Source organism: Cryptotermes secundus, unplaced genomic scaffold, assembly GCF_002891405.2.
Source record: "Cryptotermes secundus unplaced genomic scaffold, Csec_1.0 scaffold112, whole genome shotgun sequence".
Classification (NCBI taxonomy): Eukaryota; Metazoa; Arthropoda; class Insecta; order Blattodea; family Kalotermitidae; genus Cryptotermes; species Cryptotermes secundus.
Genome location: NW_019718271.1, coordinates 631,123 through 650,282, shown reverse-complemented (window position 1 = coordinate 650,282; position 19,160 = coordinate 631,123). Strand labels below are relative to the sequence as shown.

The 19,160-nt window shown below is 36.1% G+C and overlaps 2 protein-coding genes across 4 annotated transcripts in view; one reads left to right on the top strand and one right to left on the bottom strand.

The window, feature by feature from the left end:
• Positions 1–83: 83 nt before the first annotated feature.
• LOC111868559 (sushi, von Willebrand factor type A, EGF and pentraxin domain-containing protein 1-like) overlaps positions 84–19,160 on the top strand; it is a 29,494-nt gene continuing 10,417 nt past the window's right edge. The window contains exons 1-2 of one of the 2 annotated variants that reach the window (XR_002843542.2): positions 84–180; positions 1,830–2,667. The gene's annotated coding sequence lies outside the window, so the exon portion shown is untranslated. Of the gene's footprint in view, positions 181–1,829; positions 2,668–19,160 lie in introns of those variants that run through there. The other variant, XM_023859355.2, reaches the window with a different exon arrangement.
• Positions 3,274–18,869, bottom strand: LOC111868294. Of its 2 annotated transcripts, XM_023858868.2 has the most exons (5): positions 18,763–18,869; positions 15,102–15,287; positions 9,467–9,685; positions 8,697–8,820; positions 3,274–6,146 (listed from the first exon to the last, which is right to left on the bottom strand). In XM_023858868.2, the coding sequence occupies exons 3-5, from the start codon at positions 9,682–9,684 to the stop codon at positions 4,311–4,313; spliced, it is 2,178 nt and encodes a 725-aa protein (XP_023714636.1). In that variant the 5' UTR covers position 9,685; positions 15,102–15,287; positions 18,763–18,869; the 3' UTR covers positions 3,274–4,310. The 2 variants fall into 2 exon arrangements, with proteins under 2 accessions (XP_023714636.1, XP_023714713.1); XM_023858945.2 differs by lacking the exon at positions 15,102–15,287 and having other exon boundaries at positions 18,763–18,866.

Below are 19,160 nucleotides of genomic sequence, written 5' to 3'. Positions count from 1 at the left end.
TATATATATATATATATATATAAAGATATTTGATAGGAGATATTTAGTGAAGTTTCTAATTTATATTTTTCCCTTTTAGTTCTTCTCAAGAAAGGACACCATCACAGGTAGAAGAGTTCTCTGAAGGGGATACAGATGATGATGAATCTCTTGACTCTGATGATCTCAGTTCCTAATAAAGTAAGTGAAATTGGTGGAATTTCTTGTTGTTGTTGTACGTATTTTGTGGTGTCAGGAATCACCTTCACTCCATGGAGACAAGTTTTGTCATGATTATATTTATGCTGTGAGGTCATTTAGTAGTAGGAGAAAGAACAAGTTCTCCTTTGTTTATATTAAGACAATCACCAAAATTTTATTTCAACAGAAAAGTTCCTGCATCTCACTTGCAAGAGAAGTGAAAAGGTATACTGTCCAATATACTTAGCAGTATAGCCTCTCCTATGTTCATTCCAATTACAGCTGTACACAGCTTTTAGAAATGAGGCTGAATGATTAAATGATGATAGAAGAACCAGTATATCTGATGTGAGAGAAATGTCATTGCCAAAATTAGATTAAGTTTTGACTTTGGCTTTAAATATTTTGTTATTTTTTTCTTGTGTAATGACATTCACAAATGACCACCATAGTTGAGTGGATTTCACACCTATTAACCAACCCATCACACATGTTAAAAATATTTAATATTATGTTTTGCTTCCTCTTATGTAATAAAATCGAGGTATGGTAGCCATCAGCACAACAGTGAAGAAAATTAAATTCTAATAAGATTAATTGAGACCAGTAAAAATGTCAATGGTTTAATCAGTTTTATTGTTTCATTGCACCACCATGTGGTTCGATTGCATAGGCCATTATTAGGTAGTTTGTAAATAAATAAATAGATAAATAAATAAAATAAATTTCATTGTTATTGAATTGAAAAATGAAATGGATCTATTTTCACAATGAAAAATGTCATGACAAATTCTTGTATCAAGTGATGAAATATAAACTGTATGAAGTATTATGGTTTATAAAACATACATTAATTACCACCCAGCACTTCAACCAGCTGCATCCCAGACAGATCACAGGAAACAGTAATTGACTTCATTCCACATAGTACTCCACACCTAGAAGAAACCCTGTTCCAAATGCAACCATGATACAACTTACACACTACTACACATCCAGGATACATTCCTTCCACAAGACACTATGCCAACAACTACATACTTGCATACTATGAGAGAGAGTCAGTAAAGAGGTCACAAATGGATATAAAATGTAAAACGTGATATTTGAACTGAGAAAAAACGTATATTTATCAACATATCTTCCACCAACATTGATATACTTGTCCCATTGTTTTACCGGTGCATCAAAATCTGCAGTATGGAAGTCTTTTGACTGGTGTCTCAGCCACTTTCACACCTTCATTTCAACCTCTGCATCATCAGCAAAATATCTGTCACCAAGGTGGAATTGCTTTACATGACAAACACATCCCACCATAAACAGGAAACATTTCTTTATGAATATGCTTTGCACTGAGTCATTTTGCCCACAAAATATCCCCAACAAAATGCTGCTGTTTGGTAGTACACCCCTCATGCACAGTAGCCATTTTGACTACTGAAACCAGCCTCTGAACATGTGCATGCGTGTCTCTATCTAGACTGTCATGAAGCTGGACTTTGCTGCTACCTAATCATACACACAGAAAACATATTATATCTATTACAGCTGTTTTACTTCCATTGATGATTTATATACTGACTCTCCCTTGTATGTTATAACTGTACATTAATCCTCCTGATTAATTATATGAATTTAATAATTAGGAATAGCCAGATTCAGGTAGTTGCCTGACAAATGGAATCCAGCCTCTGTGTGCCAGTCCCAAGGGAGAGAACAGTAGACCCGGATGTAACATTTCTTAAGAGAAAGGAATATGCATCTCGAGGAAGTAGGGCGAGGGTGGCCTGTGCCGCTGAGCAGCTGATGCGTTGCAGTTACACGAGGAAGTTGGCTCCAACGGCATCTGAGTGGCAAACCCCACTTCTTGGAATTTGTATTATAAGTGAATGCAAATTACTGAATAAACTGCATATGATTTAAGTCAGTTGAGGGGTTTCTGTAACACCACTATGTTAACTGCACCCAATCCCAAGTTAGTCCCTAATTATGATCTCAGACTAGTCCATCTGGGAAGCCCCACATCGATTTTTGAACCAGCCTATCACCCATTCACAACTCTAGGAAATGTTATTTCCATCTCTTTGACAAGCAGCTCGGCAAATTGACAAATAAAGAACATGGCAGCAGAGGGCTTCAGTACCAACTGAACCATCAGAACTGATGGAGCACCATTAACCAGCAAGGAGTAGCAGCAGTGTCACAACTACAGTATGCAATTTTTTTCACCACTGTAGCACAATACGCTCTGTATACCCACACATAACCTGTTGTACATATGCTACTTCAGCGAATTTTCAGAAGCAACTAGATTTATGTACAATATGGAATGTTAAAATATCAATAGGTACTCCATTACTCAGATTCTGGATTGTACATATACATCCTTCCTTTCCACACTTAACAAGCCCCATATTATAGTTATAAAAAGTAAGTAAATCTATCCCTGCACCAGGCTGTGAAGGCCCGTAGGGTTGTGAGACGTTGAGGGTCCCAAATTATTTAGACAATAGGCTCAAATATGGCGGTAAGTTTGTCAGCCTTATGCACCGGCCACGCTTTTTTCCCCAGGAAATTTATTTAATTAATTCCTGGTACTCATTTCTGTTAGAGGCTGAGTGAACCCCAGGGCCATAGTGCAGCTGGAAGGATTAGGTCAATTGAAAAAAAATCCAATGACCTCATCGGGACTTGAACCTGCAACCATCTGGCTTGTAGCACAGTCCTTGATTCTATTCTTTATTTAGTTTTTGAACAACTTAAGAAAAACTACAGTCCTTTGTATATTTTATGTTTTGCAAGTTAATGCAAGAATTTATTACATTTTTCATTGTAAAACTGGATCCATTTCATGTTACAACTCAATACTAATGTACTTTTATTTATCTGTTTACAAACTGCCTGATGATGGTCCACATGACCAAAACATGTAGTATTTGAATGAGAATAAAATTGATTTAACCACTGATATTTTTATTGAAATTGATTTTATTAAAATTTGATTTATTTCCTTATGTTGACTGCTCCTATACCTCAATAGGCAACAAAATTATAATTTGTTTCTTTTTTGTTATGAGATCAGACGTTCTGTAACTTTAAATTACATCTTTATTACGACTTGCAACATACATGATACACATTCTACAGACATATTATTGAGAGACTTAAAACAGATATTGAAATATTTGATTTGTGGTCTGAGATACATCTGACCCTGCCCAACAAAATGTTTTCTGACAGGTTCTTCATAAATTTAACCAGATTTCAAACATTTCAATAACATTGAAGTTACTCAGTTTTATAGTTTTATGTATAAATGTATAATAGCATATGTAGACCTACATACTAGTTCAAGAGACAGGTAAAGTATGTTCATGATATTTATAGTAAAAGATGTGCAAGCTTTAACATAAATAAAAATTACACACGTTTTTAATTGTAAAAGGTAAGTGAGTTTGACAGGAGATTATGTTCTCATGTCTTGTAAAAGATTGGTGTAGTAAAATATGAAGGGCCTCTTTGTATTCAGTTAAATAACTTAAAGAATTATATTTCTGGGAACAAACATTTCTATACCATTTACCAGAGATAACATCAGTTATTTCGCATAAAATATGCTTTGTTCGAATTATTATGCTTCACTGCCCATAATTTATCATACAGTCAAATTATTCCACAGATGTGTCCCCGATTTGGCAGAAAAATAATCAGACATTCAGATGCTTTTGTTCATATGATGAATTCTGAGCTGGCAACCTCATATTGCAGTCTGCTGTAAGATATGTGGTGTCACTCTTTTTAATGGCCCCACACCCATACTCATTTTGAGAGCATGTTGAAACATTTTAGTATTGGGTTTCAGTTACTATTCTACTCTCACATTGTACTTTTGGCTTTGTACTGTTTCGTTGTAAAAATCTAGAATTACTCTTGTAGCTAAATTTATGCACTCTGTTGTTAAATTTTTTTTTTTTTCAATTCTGGACAATGTTACGATTTAGAAATATGAAATTCTCACCGAATTTTCTTACAAAATTTGAAATACCATATTTATGGTTGCAGATTGTTTATCCCACTCTGATAACATATGCAACTTTGTGTTTAAAATGCATCTTAAATATGAGCAATTATAATGGATAATCTATCCATTTTAATAACTTACTGTAATGTTTAATAATATTTTCACCTTGTGTTTCACTGTCACTGCTGTCCTCCCTTGAAGAGGCAGATGGTTCATCTATTACATGCCCTGCATTTGGTTTTCTGATGTCATCGACCTTGACAGATCCTTCAGTGTGATTGTTAGAACACTGTGTATTTTGCTTACTGCCATTTTCTTCGTCTATACTAATGTCTGTACTATTTTTGTTACTGATGGTGTACATTCTCAGTTTTTCTGCTTTGGGATTGTCATCCTGTTTTGGTTTGAATTCTGTTGGCTGTTCTTCACGTGAATCGTCAAAATCATTCAAATCATCGTCCACAGTATGTTCACCAATCGGAATATGAGCTTTGTGCCACACAGTTGACAGAGGTATTAATGTCTGCGGTGCTGAGGAAACATTCAGGGTACTTGTATTTCCATTTAATTTTTCATTTTCAGATGTCCTGTGATGTTGGTATTTAGTTTTTTTACCAGCAGGTCTCTTTCTGTATACTTCATCTTTCTTGATAGTATCAGCACTGCTGTTTTTTCGGTTGTTACTCTTTATAGTAACCCCCTCACTGGTCTCATTCCTGCCATCTTCAGCGGTTACATGTGGTTGCTTATGTTGCTTATTCTTTGATGTTATTATAGAAACAGTCCCGTTGGTATTGTCAGGAACTACAATCTGAATTAATTTGTGTTTTTTATGAAATTGTCCTGGTTTATGAAAATGTCTACCTTTACCTTTATGCAAGTATATAGTATTGTTATGTGAAGGTTTAATTCTGTTTTGGTTTTTACCATGTTTCCTGATATCTTGAGATATTTCTGTGGATGTTTCACTATCATGAGAGTCTGCAGCTTCCTTACTATTGTGTTTCTTCCACCCTTTGTTGTGATGATACACCTTTTCTACACTTTCCTCTTCATGTCTTTCAGTAGTATTTCTTATTCCTTCAGAAGTTGGTATTTTTAGTTTAATATGGATTTTCTTTCCTTCATGCTTTCTATTCGATGTCTGCTTGTCATCCTTATCAGGTGTTTCCTGTCCTGTAATTTGTGTCTTTTCCAAGTGACCATGGTAGGCAGGATTGCCAGTCTGTAGAACTATATACTCATGTTCTGAAACTATTCCATTTTCACGGCGATGTTCATGTGGGAAATGCAAAATTACCCTTATTGGTACAGTGCCATCATTTCTTTCAATCAAAGGTGATAAAGTATGACTCAAATAGTCTGTTTCATGCACTTTATCGTTTTGGTCTATATCACTGGAATTCAATTTGTGAATATTTTGATATGAATCTGCTGGAACAGAGATATTTTGCAACTGCTGAGGTTCCATTCCTTCCACCATGTCTTCAGATAATATTTTTCCATCTTTGTGTAACCTGTTCCTGTGATGATCTGTCGTGTTGAGTTCCTGTGTATTTGATATATTGTTTTTGTATTTGTGTGACTCCTTGGCATCAACTAAAGACTGCTGCTGCTGCCTGATTTGCATGTCAGATTGATTCCATTCTGTCTTGTTACAGTCTTGTGATACTACCACTGAAATCTTTTTGGATTTTGTTTGAGTTTTATTCAACATTGATTCCATCAGATTTTCTGAGTCACTTCTTTCAGTGCCTGTGTTGTTAACAAGCATTATTTCAGACTGTGTTTTGGTAATGTTTGTCTCAGTTTCATTGTTGAAATTGCCTGTTTCAGTTTCATTGATAGTTGTTATTCCAGTTTCATTGAAAAGAGTTAAAATGTTAAGTTCAGCTGTTGAAATTGTTTCTGCCACAGCTCTTGGATCAGTATTTTCTTGCTCCTGTAGAAACAGATGTATTATTAGTAACTTGTAAGTGAAGGAAAAAGAATCGCTTTGCCTCATGGGCCACTCTGATGCTAAATGATAAACATGTGCACAATTCTGTGCAATGAATTGTAGAGTAATCAGAGTGCTGCACTGTTATCTGACTGATTCCCTTTTAAGAATGTAAACTGCTAGTAAACCTTAAAGTCTATGCTGATTTCAAGTTTGGTTTAGATTTTGGGGCAGGGAAATATAATCAGATACACAAGTGTAAAGCCACACTGGCAACATAACCTTCACTTAGTGGCCTTACTTACTCGTGGAGCTGAGCCCTACCTGAGGAGCTGACAAGTCTGCAGCTACTCAATTTCCCAGCGTTTTATGGAACCTGAAGGTTAATTACCGTGTTCACAAGAGCCCTCCACTGGTTCCTATCCTGAGCCAGATCAGTCCAATCCATACCATGCCATCCTATTTCTCTAAGATCCATTTTAATATTGTTCACCCACTTATGCCTTGGTCTTCCGAGTGGTCTCTTTCCTTCTTGTTTTCCCACCAATATCCTGTATGCATTCCTCTTCTCCCCATTCGTGCTTCACTTAGTGGCCTATTTTTCACATATGAATTTCTGGTAACAAGCCATGGTAGCTTAACCATTACGTCTGTATTGGAGGAAATTGTACTAATGCTAAAAGAACAGAGTCATGAAAATATATGAAGCGTGGAGAAAGTTCCACTACCAAAATCTGGCTGATTTTTTAAGTTCCTATGTGATTTGTTTAATGTTTTGACAGTCAGAAATAATCAATGCAGTTGACTTCAAATGAAGATTCATAACAGTTTAAATTTTGATTCCAAATAACATAAATTCTACAGAAAACTCTTAACGCAAATTTAAGATATTTGGAGGGAATTGGCGGAATATGTTATATTCTGAGACAGGAAGGGTTCCTAAAAGTAACTTAGAGAATTTTGTATTGATTAGTAGCTTTGTAACTGTTAACACTTAATGTATTTTCTCACATAATGCCAGGAAATCATAAAAGCAGTGACCAGAGTTTGCGTTAAATGAAAAGCGTGGAGTATTTTAACACATTAAATACACTTCAGTAGTTAATATATTGTGACATGTGTGACACATTACAATTTTATACAGCACTCTATGATTGGCAGAGCTATACTACAGTGACTCAGGATTTGTTCTATCAGAAATCCAAGATGAGCTGTTAGTTACGAATGCCATTACAATTTTAATGTTGACTGCATTGCAGTTGGGCTTGGGCTGAAACATATATATATCTTATACTGTTAGGACTATAAAAAATAATGCCTTTTAAATCTTTCAGTAAGTCTTGGAACTAATTTACATGACATTGATAGGAACTGCACATTGACCCTTAAGCTACATAATTTTTTATCCGCATATAACATTTCTTCTGAACTTCTTTTAACCAGTAAAGCATGTCTTCAAATTTTGTATGGTACATTTTTTTCAGCTGCATGCCTCAATTTGTACATTGCAGTTCTTGATGGCTAATAAACAAAACAGTATTTTCCTGCTATGTGGAAGTGTAATGCAGTAACCAGAGGACAAGATTGAAAAATTGTGTTCTCATTGCAACATATTTGTCCAACTGAAAAAGCCCTTCATGGTCACCACTTCAGATATAGTTTTATAAAAATGGCTGTGTAAGGTCAATAAAGATTTTTTAATGTTATATTTCAGCATCCTGTTGCATTAATATCTCACTCACTCACTTCCATCTGTAAATGCAAACACAACTTTTTATTTTAAATGTCATTTATAATTACATTTAGAATTCGTAAAATGTCATTCGTTGCTAAATGTTTTGGTCTCACGAGGCCATCATCAGGCAACTATTAACTTAAGGAAATCACTGCGCTGTATGGGCTCACATGTTCCTCATACTATTTTTATGTGTGTCATTCCCCTTGTGTTACTTGTTCATAATTTTCTAGGTCAGGCATGTGTCACTTTTATTATAAAAGGGACACACATACATAACATAACATAATGGTGACTTCACCTTCATGGCATGCACCCTGTGTTCATGAACCCCGTAGCAGCAATAAATCCATGGCAATATAACCATTACTTTTAATCTTGGTTATTTGCTACTAGCAGAATTTAAGTTAGTTAAAGTTATACTTTTGTGTTTTTTTATTTAATATGATTGATGTGTTAATAGTCACAAGTAATTACTGCATATGAGATGACTGTATTTATTAATTAATAATTAATTTTTGTGCCAGTTTAGTGGTCCTTATACTAAGGCCATAGAAAGAAGTCCCATGGGTTGACACCCTTCATATCTACCTTTGGTTTTATGTTTCCCCCTTTAGAGTTCTTCCTTAAATGTCCCTTCTAGTCATCCAGCCATTCTCATCACACAGATATTGCTAATAATAAGCTTTCCTATTGGGATAAAGCCTCAAAGTTCATAGAATCCATTTTTCGATTCCCTACAGTTTACATTGTTCATGTGGTGTTAGTTATGTGTGATACCTTAATATTTAGGTACCTCTTTAGATTATTGTACTTACTGGGACAGTTAGGTTACAAGGACCACATGGATCATCATTGTATGTTGATAAAATGGCCGCTTTAACATAAGGATAGGTTAGTAGACTCCATGGAGAGATCACTTGATACACGAGTCGTCCACACCTGCAGCAGTATTCAGTTTCCTCAGGACATTTACTTTACATGTGTTACTTGTAGCTACTCAGTGAGAAGTGAAATTTGTTAATACTTACTGATTTTGGATATCCTTTGTTTACAAAAATATATTTACTTTTTACATATTCAGAATCTTGATATGTGATCATTATATTAACGAACCTAAGAGCCATGTGGTCATCAACCGAATTGCACCATGGACATATATGTTTATATTACAAAACTGCTGATCATGCTGCTGTTATGTTTTATGTGAAAGTTCATTTTTCCAGATCTCCATGCTGGTAAAAATATGTAAGATTTCATGAGAAACTTCATGAATGTAGATCAGTTAGATGATCCAGAAAAAATTTAGAGTGGAAGCACTGTTGACTTCTTTGGAATTTCTCATTTAGTAGGTGAGATTAATGTAATAAAATTATAGTTGTCTGGATTATGATATAAAGGAGTTCTGCTTAAGAACATACTACATACGTCTTGCAGATGGGCGTTTTTAGAATGAACATAGAAACAGCAAGGTCCTCTGAAATGCTTGTAACTGCTTACAGAACTACATGCTATCAATTCCCAAAAAATCAGTCTTAATATTCACAGCTTCAAAAACCTCAGATTATGGTACCATAATAGTTTTTACCTGTCCAGTACAAGAACGTGATCAATTCCTCCTTCCAGTATGGATTGCCAAGTGCCAGAGGCAATGATCTGAGGCTCTTGTAACACTGGAATGTCCCCTGCCATGTTTTTGAGCATAGCAAATCCTTCAGTTTCATTCATGGCAAGTTTAGAGTTAATAATACGAAATGCAACATCAGAGAATCCAGCAGAAGTTAAGCGGGCTTGGAGATCTTGCATCCTGAAAATATTAGATATAATTTTCCTTCCATTGAAAGTTTCTCATAAATGTTCCTGTTTTGTTGGCTGTAAAGTTTGTAAGGCAGCACAACTGTATAGATAAACCTAAAACCAGATGCTCTGTTAATTGCAAGTATTCAGGTTCTTGTGAAAAATTCAGATGACAAATTGCATTGTGCAGTTGTGTGTGGTGTTTCCTGGGAAGGTATCTCCATAATATGGAAATGTGTTTAAGTGGCCTGAAAGTTAAGGCTGCTTGGAAAAAAGTCAGTGATTCTGATGTATGTGGTATCTCTTTAGATTTTCATGGTGCCCAGGAGTCAGACTTATTAGAATAAATTGGGTTTCATGGGTTTGTTATGTCCACTTGTATGGAAGAAAGAACAACGTTATGTTTACATATGATGCACATTAGCAATATTCACCTTGACTGTGAGGCTGTAGCATTTACTCATTATTTTTATAAATGAAAGTTTACACATGATACATACAACTTAGTATAGTTTGTTTCATATAAAATTGCTCACTAACGTAATGTATGCCTCTGTCACAATTTTAATTATGCAAAGTGAAGGACAGGATTATTATAATCAGTATGTTTAGATTATTAGAAGTTCTCATTGACATTTAGTGTATACACAGTAAAATAAATTAAAGTAGCTCTACTAAACACACTTATGTAACATGTTTTTACATGAAGATAATTGTCAAATTTCTAACATTGTTCTGACATATGTTTAAAGATAACATACTTATGTTTTAGGTTAAATTGCATCACTGATGGACCACTATGTTCATTATATGACTTATAATATGTGATTTGCATTTGTATTGACTTTATGTAAGACTCTTTATTCAGAAAATCATGTTTACCTAAGAATGGAATTGAAATTATTATTTGAACAAGAACCATCCATGTATGGGACTAGAGGTAGGAATAGTTGCATGTTTCAAATGGTTGCAGTATTGCTATTTTGGGAATTTAAAATTCCACTTCTTTTTTGTGGCATGTCATTGAAAACAGATTGTGAGTACTTTCTTTCTCGATCCATTGCTATATGGTCACTTATAAAGTTGTTGTGGTGTTACGGAATAACTTAAGAGATGTGCGCATGTCATGGGGTCATGGGTGAGTTGTACAGATAAGTCCACTGGAGAATTTATCGACTTTGTCAACAGATTTCATTGTTAGTAAAGCAAATTGCATTTTCAACAGAGCAAGCAAATTTCAAAGGTCTTGTACCCAATAAATTCACAGTACCAAGTCCAATGTACATTAACACAAACCGTAAATGTTTAGCTGTTTTTCTCCAGTGTTCACATTCACCACTTTGACCAGCACCCCACTGATGCCATTACTACTATCAGTGATCACTACTGCCACAGTTTACAATATTATATTTAAGCATCCTGTTGCACTCCATACGATAAATGATATAATGATAAAAACTCCGTCTCAAGTGCAAACAATATATTTTGTGTCTTTGATCTTGTTCCCCTACACTACATGTTTCGGCCTCAGACGGCCATCATCAGGTGTATAACACTCACGTCGCTGTCACACTGCACCCAGCTCAAAATTTAACATTTAAAAACACTTTCCTTGTTATTATCAACTTCACTTCGTTGATAACTGCCTGGTTTGTAGATTATTTTATATTACACACGTTAATTTTGACTTTGTTATAATAGCACTATAATAAAATCTTTAGTTCTAATTTTAAAAACCTTTAAATTTCTTTCCTAAATTTTAAAATTTTTAAAATTGTTAGGGTTATTCGCCCTATGTTTAAAGTGCTGCAGCGGCTAGTTCTTGTTACCACACTGTATAGGTGTTATCTTGTGTAGTCTTTCTGTGTGTGTGCCGCTGCTATTCTTTACTACGTGTGCAACACGTGTGCGACGTGAGTGTTATACACCTGATGATGGCCGTCTGAGGCCGAAACACGTAGTGTAGGGGAACAAGATCAAAGACACAAAATATATTGTTTGCACTTGAGATGGAGTTTTTATCATTATAACATTTACTGCCACAGTTGCTTCTACCGTTATGTCCAGTATAACTAGCCTCTCAGCACAGTGTAGTGTGTTAAACACATCAACTTACTTTCTAGCTGCCCTTGTACATTAAATGCATGTGTGAGAGAGGCTTTATTTAGTGAATTTCTTAATTGGCAAAACCCTTTGAACACTTTAAACATTCTTTTCTCATTATATATTTTTTAAAGTTTCTGTGCATTCACAGAGGTATAAGCAAATAACAAAATAATTAACTCCAGTGTGAGTAACTTTTGTCTCCATCAAACAAAACAAAAAACAAACTCCATAGCTTTAGTCCTCAAGTGAACTATACTGACTGAGCGACCACCGCTTGTCGGATAAGTTAGTGCTAACTTTCAGCGGATAAAAGGTGTCACGTGGTCAGCGCAATGAATCCTGACAGTTGTTAATTTCGATTTTCTAGACCGGAGCCACTGTTTCCTTGAAATAGCTCCTCAGTTATCCTCACAAGGCTGAGTGGACCCTGTTCCAGACCCACTACTTCTCAGAAAATCTGGTAGCGCCGAGAATCGAACCCAGGACCTCTGGATCTGTAGCCAGGAACTCTGACCACTAGACCACGAAGACGGTCATCCTTTGTCTCCATCTTATGCTTATTTCCAATTTGTGAACATTGAATGAGGGAGACAGAAAGTAAAATTTATACCATCAAGTAAAGTATCATTTCTAACGGTCTTTCTAAAATTGACAAAAGCCCTTAATAATTTTTATTAAACATGATACTTTATTAATGTCACTCGAAAGGAAAGACAGACTCAGGGCATCCATGAATGTGATGGAGAGATCAGGTTTACTACTTTTATAGCTAAAGCATTCAAATGTTAAAATGAAATAAGTTTCAACAGCTCTCATAATTACATTTTAAACATTTGTAAGATGAAAATAGAATTACATTTCGAACTGAGACAGACTATGCAGCCTAATTAATGAAATGCTGATGTTGATGAAATTTGAATGGCAGTTTCAGCTCCATGCTTTGTATAATTGTGCTTGATTGCTCACTTTAAACTGTCACATTTCTTGTCTTAATAATATATATACATTTATGCAGCTATATTCTTTGGAGGAAAATGAGGAACTTGATGATTCATGCACATTACCAGTGTCATTAGGGTGGATGAATCAAGGAGGCTGTAATAGATGGGATATACGAAGGGGGACCCAAAAATAACCGGAAACGACCTGTTGCTTTCTGTTAGGGAAAACTGCACTTCACTCTTCAAATCGCGGCAAACATTCACGCAGTTTTCTCTTTGGTCATCTCCGAGCAAGCGAGGAACAAATTTTGCAGACACCCATCTCATGTGCAAACCTTCGGTTAAAATTCGCTGGACCATGCTGCATGAGATGTTCGTTTCCTCAGAAAGTTGGTCAATGGTCTTTCGACGATCTTCATCAATTTCACGCACACTCTTTGTTCCTTCTGGTCGGCCATCTCACTAATCGCCAAAGGGTTGAAACAGGAACGCACACAACAGAGCACCACAGACAAACCACTTAACTCAGACTGACGCCAGCTCACTAACAGTCGCGGGAGACCCCCAGCTAACACCACCTAGCAGCACAACTCGTAACTACAAAGCATGCGCGTGCAACAGGTCGTTTCCGGTTATTTTTGGGTCCCCCCTCATATATCATGGGATAGATGAGAAATTAATACAAAATGTTAGGTGGAAAACTTGAAGCGAAAATGCCATTTGGATTACCTAGGCATAGATGGGAGAATGTTATTAAAATGATTCCTAAAGAAGCAGGGTGTGATGATGTATATTAGATTCATATTGCTCAGGAAAGGATCCAGTGGTGGGCTCATGTGAACATAGTAATGGACCTCAGGTTTCATAAAAAGCAGGTAAAGTTGTACCTGTAACAGGCCGTGAAGGCCCATAGGGGTATGAGAGGTTGAGAGTCCCACATCTTCCGAACACTTGGCTCACAGATGGCGGTAAGGTTATCAGCCTTACGTGCCAGCCACCCTTAACCCCCAAGGAATTTTCCTGGTACTCATTTCTGTTAGAGGCTGAGTCAATCCCACGGTTATAGTGCAGCTGGAAGGATTAGGTCAGTTGAGAAAATCCAGTGACCTCATTGGGACTTGAACCTGCGACCTACCTGCTTGTAGCATAGTGCCTCAACCAACTACTGCATGCCCCCCTTTAGGTTTCATAAACATGGAAATTACTTAACTTGCCAAGTGAATGTTGGTGTCTCAAGAAGGACTATGCACAATGGAGTTAGTTAATTATGTATTCTTTGGAGTTCTGGAACAAGGAAAATAAGAGAAATGGCAAGTTTTGAAGGATGCTATTATGAGACATCTGTACATACAAATATACTGTAACACCATGCATTTTATGCACACAAAGACAAAAAAAAATGTTTTATTATTTTCTAATTCATGGTTAACTAAAAAATTGCAAGTGGAACATTTAATGTGCATTTTATGCACACAAACCATTAAAAAAATATTTTTTTATTATTTTCTAATTTGTAGTTAACGAAAAATTTGAAGTGGAATAAGGCTTGCTAAAGCAGTATTAGGGCATGTACTGTCTTCGCTCGCTTGGAAACCGGGATCATGGGTTCGAATCCCACTCAGGGCATGGATGTTTAGTTTGTGTGTGTGCGTTTTTCTGTGTTTGTGTACAGGTAGAGGCCTTGCGACGAGCTGATCACCCACCCAAGGAGTCCTACTGAATGTGTAAGATCTAGAAAGAATGAAGTGAACAGAGAAGTTCATGGAAGTAGGCGTAGGCCCACTGGGGCTGTAGTGCCAAGGAAAAAGAAATCCTTCCAGCAGCATGTACTGTCTTCGCTCGCTTGGAAACCGTGATCATGGGTTCGAATCCCATTAAGGGGATGGATGTTTAGTTTGTGTGTGTGCGTTTTTCTGTGTTTGTGTACAGGTAGAGGCCTTGCGATGAGCTGATCACCCGCCCAAGGAGTCCTACCGAATGTGTAAGATCTAGAAAGAACAAAGTGAACGGAGAAGTTCATGGAAGTGGGCCTAGGCCCACTGGGGCTGTAGTGCCAAGGAAAAAAAAAATCCTTCCAGCAGCATGTACTGTCTTCGCTCACTTGGAAACCGTGATCATGGGTTCGAATCCCATTCAGAGGATGGATGTTTAGTTTGTGTGTGTGCGTTTTTCTGTGTTTGTATACAGGTAGAGGCCTTGCGACGAGCTGATCACCCGTCCAAGGAGTCCTACCGACTGTGTAAGATCTACAAAAACCGAAGTGAACGGAGAAGTTCATGGAGGTAGGCCTAGGACCACGGGGGTGTAGTGCCGGGGGGGGGGAGAAGAAAAAAAAAAGAAGCAGTAAAACATTATTTATTCAGATTGAACTGTACTTACAATCCAGCCTGCTTGAAACAAAGATGTCAGGAGGAGTTGAATATACCAACCACTGTTATATTTCCATCTTGCAGAACTTCATTATTTTCAATAGTCCATTGAGGCAATAGTGGGCATTGCTCAGTTGACTGTGACACTTGAACCAGTGGCAAGATGAAAATTAATAATGCCAACATGGACATTTTGCTGGGGAAAAGAGGATTTTGTTTGTAATTTACTTCACAGAATGTCTTCACATAGATTGTTTTTTATTTTGTGTTCCAAACTTGGAGGCTTTCATGTCTTGCAGAAGATTTGTGTTGCTGAAATATTTTAGCTATTACAACGTTAAAATCCTTTGCCTTTGAAAGCTGTATGATTATGGTAGTCAAAAATTGTTCTTCCTTTTGTCTTTGCCTTCCCAGGTACTAAGCAGAATATATGCTACAAGCTATTTGTAGAACTAGTAAAATTAAGCTTAGACTGGAAGAGTCATGTAGAGTATGTTCTCCCTAAACTTAGTTCAGCTATTTTTGTAATTAGGAGTTTATCTTATTTTATGAGTAAAAAAATTTTATGAATGGTGTTTTTTTCTTATTTCCACTCTATTCTTAAGTATGGAATAATTTTTGGGGGTGACTCAACGAATAATGTTAAGAGTTTTTAAATTACAAAAAAAAAAGTAATAAGGATTATATCTGGAGTGGGACCTAGAGACTCTTGTAGGCATCTTTTTAGGAAATTGAATGTACTGCCATTGTCATGTGAATACATTCTCTCGATGATGTTTGTGATTGATAACCAAACTAAATTTTGTTCAGGTTTAGATGTTTATGGTTTGAATACAAGAAATCGAAAGCAATTATATTTGCCAAACGCGAATCTTTCTGCTTTTCAGAAAGGTGCTATGTTTACTGCTATTAAACTATTCAACAGATTGCCCATAACCACTCAAAGCCTTAAAGAGGATAGAATTAGTTTTAAAAATAGGCCGTTTTTATATCTTATGAATAATTCCTTTTATACAGTTTCTGAATATGTGGAGCATAACATAAACAATTAGTTTTAATTATTTTGTTATCTGCGTGTTTGTTTAAATTTTGTATGACGACCTTCATGTCCATTTGTTTTGACTTGTGAAATGAAATGTATGTATGTATGTATGTATCAGGCCAACAGTTTGCTTCCATAGAGGTTAAACTCGAAACCATCAAGCCAGTAGTGATGTAAAGCGATTTTATGCTTACCACATATTTGCTGAAGTTGTAATGAAAAACTTTCTAAATATAGAGAATATATTATATTTAAGCATCCTGTTGCACTATACACTTCTATATGTAATAATACAAATGCCGTCGTGAATGCAACAATATATTTGGCTGTAGTTCTTTGTCTTTTCTTCCTCTACACTACATGTTTCGGCTGTAACTGGCCATCATCAGGTGTATTTTTCACTACGTAGCTGTCACACTGCACACAATCCAAAATATAAAACACCAGCCTGTCAGTTTTGTTTAAAATCTCGCCAATATATGCTCGTCAATTTGATTTTAATATTCCAATTTAAAANCACAGAGCAGGTATCCCTGTGATTTAAAACTTTAAATTGGAATACTAAAATCAAATTGACGAGCATATGTTGGCAAGATTTTAAACAAAACTGACAGGCTGGTGTTTTAGATTTTGGAGTGTGTGCAGTGTGACAGCTATGTAGTGAAAAATACACCTGATGATGGCCAGTTACAGCCGAAACATGTAGTGTAGAGGAAGAAAAGACAAAGAACTACAACCAAATAAATTGTTGCATTCACGACGGCATTTGTATTACTGTATTTACGCATGTATAGGCCGCGTGCGTGTATAGGCCGCAGCACAATTTTCAGACAAATTATAGAAAAAATAATTTTCTTGGAATATTATTTCAGGAGTAGAACATTCTGTATTACTAATTATGAATATAATTTTTTTTAAATGAAGTGTGATTTCGAATATAAGCCGCACCCCAGTTTTCCTCTTGAATTTTTGGCAAAAAATGTCCGGCCTATACATGCGTAAATATGGTATTACATATATAGAGAGTAATACATTTTTTTTTTCTAATTAGTTTCAAATTGCGAAAAATTATCATACAAAACTTCCGCAGTGCCACATTGTAAATCATATTTTATATTAAATCTAAAAGTTTGTGAAGATGATACATTAATACAATTACAGTGTTTGGATATTATCCATCATCCTGTTTTTTATTTAAAAATATTTCAGGGACTGGATTCTGAGATAGAGACAGAATCCAATCTCTGAAATGTTTTGTTTTAAATAAAAAACAGGAATATAGATATTTTCTGTTAGTTTACATTTCATACTTAAACTTGCCCAGTATTAATGCTGCATAGTAAAGGGCAAAGTTTTCTCTACACTTCATTAATTATGAACCACTCCATGAAGACGTATGGGGGGGTGGAGCTGTAGGTGCTCATATTTTTAACTGTAGCATTAGAGGGAACTGAGCAGTGAGCCTCACACACCAACCATATTATCCCTGGGTATAGATTCCGTGGTACCCATTGTACAGGCTGGGTGGACCCCAGAGCCAGTATGGTGCTATGGAGAAGAGAAAAATCAAAACCAGATTCCTTGACTGTCCAGTCTATATCATAGTTGCTGTACCAACTGAGCTATCCCAGAACCTAATTCAACTTAGTGCAAAGACATTGTTTTTCATACAAAGTTTCAGAATGTTCATTTTGAGCTGATGAGTAATGTTGGTAATCAGTGGTCTCTTTATAATTTTGTGACATATTCGTTCAAAGCAACAGCCGGCTGTTACTAGGCAGTGACCCATAAACAACAGCAGAGGAATGTGTTTTCCATGCAGACCGTTCTGAGCTGTTATAAGCAGGACAAGTTAGGAGTTTCACTTAGTTAGATGACCTCTGGGGTTCAGCTGTTGTGAGCTGTTGCTATGAGAAGCTAGTAGCTGAGGATGGGTACAGTTCAGAAACCCAGAGGAAGGGGAATGTCCGCCATTGGCCTGTAGTCCGCTAGCAAACTAATTGTATACCGATCGAGCGACCGCTGCTTGTCGGCAAAGTTGGTGCCAACTTTTACCAGAACTGCTATGTTAATATGTGCATGAGAAATCAGAAATAAAATGGACATTTGAAGAGCATTTAAAAAACAGTTAATTGTAAATATGAATCTTAATTGGGTGTGTATATGCTGTTTTAAAACTTAATGAGGAGAATATTGACTTGAGTGACAGTAACAGCTGAGTATCAGTCCTGGAGTTAGGTTGCTGTTACATGATGCACAAACATTAAATAAGAAAATCTGACTTGGATGGTGAAAGCAGGATCACACTAAATAGAAAATGTGAAGGGAAAATGTTGCAGACATCCTGATCATTCAGAACAAGTCTTTCATTAAGATCTTGAGGCTAAAACCAAACTGCGTGTGACAGTAATCACAAACAAGTTCTTAGGAAAAGAGCACTGCAAATATACACATATACACATACACACACAGAGATAGCCACATATATTGTTAATTTGTTGCCCCACAACTCTTGCTTATTCTAGTCAAACTTTTATGGATATGAGTGTGTCAGCCATTAATTTTCCTGGTTTCCTACACTTATACAAAGAATTCTATTCTTTTTGGTAAATGACTGTTTGGTACTCACTCAGTACATTACATGTGTAGTCAGTTGTTTCTTTTGAAGACCACTTAGCTACTGTTGTGATTCTGAATGTTTTCCTTGAGTCTGTAATTTAACAGTCAGCTGATTTGTAAAGGAGGAAGTAGATGCTAAAGGTCATGCAGTGTATAAATAGATACTGTACATGGTCCATATAAACATTTGAAGTATCATCTACATTATGTGATGATGTAAGCCTTTGTGTATACATATCAAGTCTAGTGCAGTATGGCCCAGTGTTTTTGTTACATTCTGTGATATAGGTTTACGACATCACCCGATTTGTATGCCACAGTCAAATGTTGCTGTTTTTGTGTGATGGGTAGGGATGCTTCATTATTCTCTCACAAAAATCTGAATATAACTGTAACAAAATATTACAA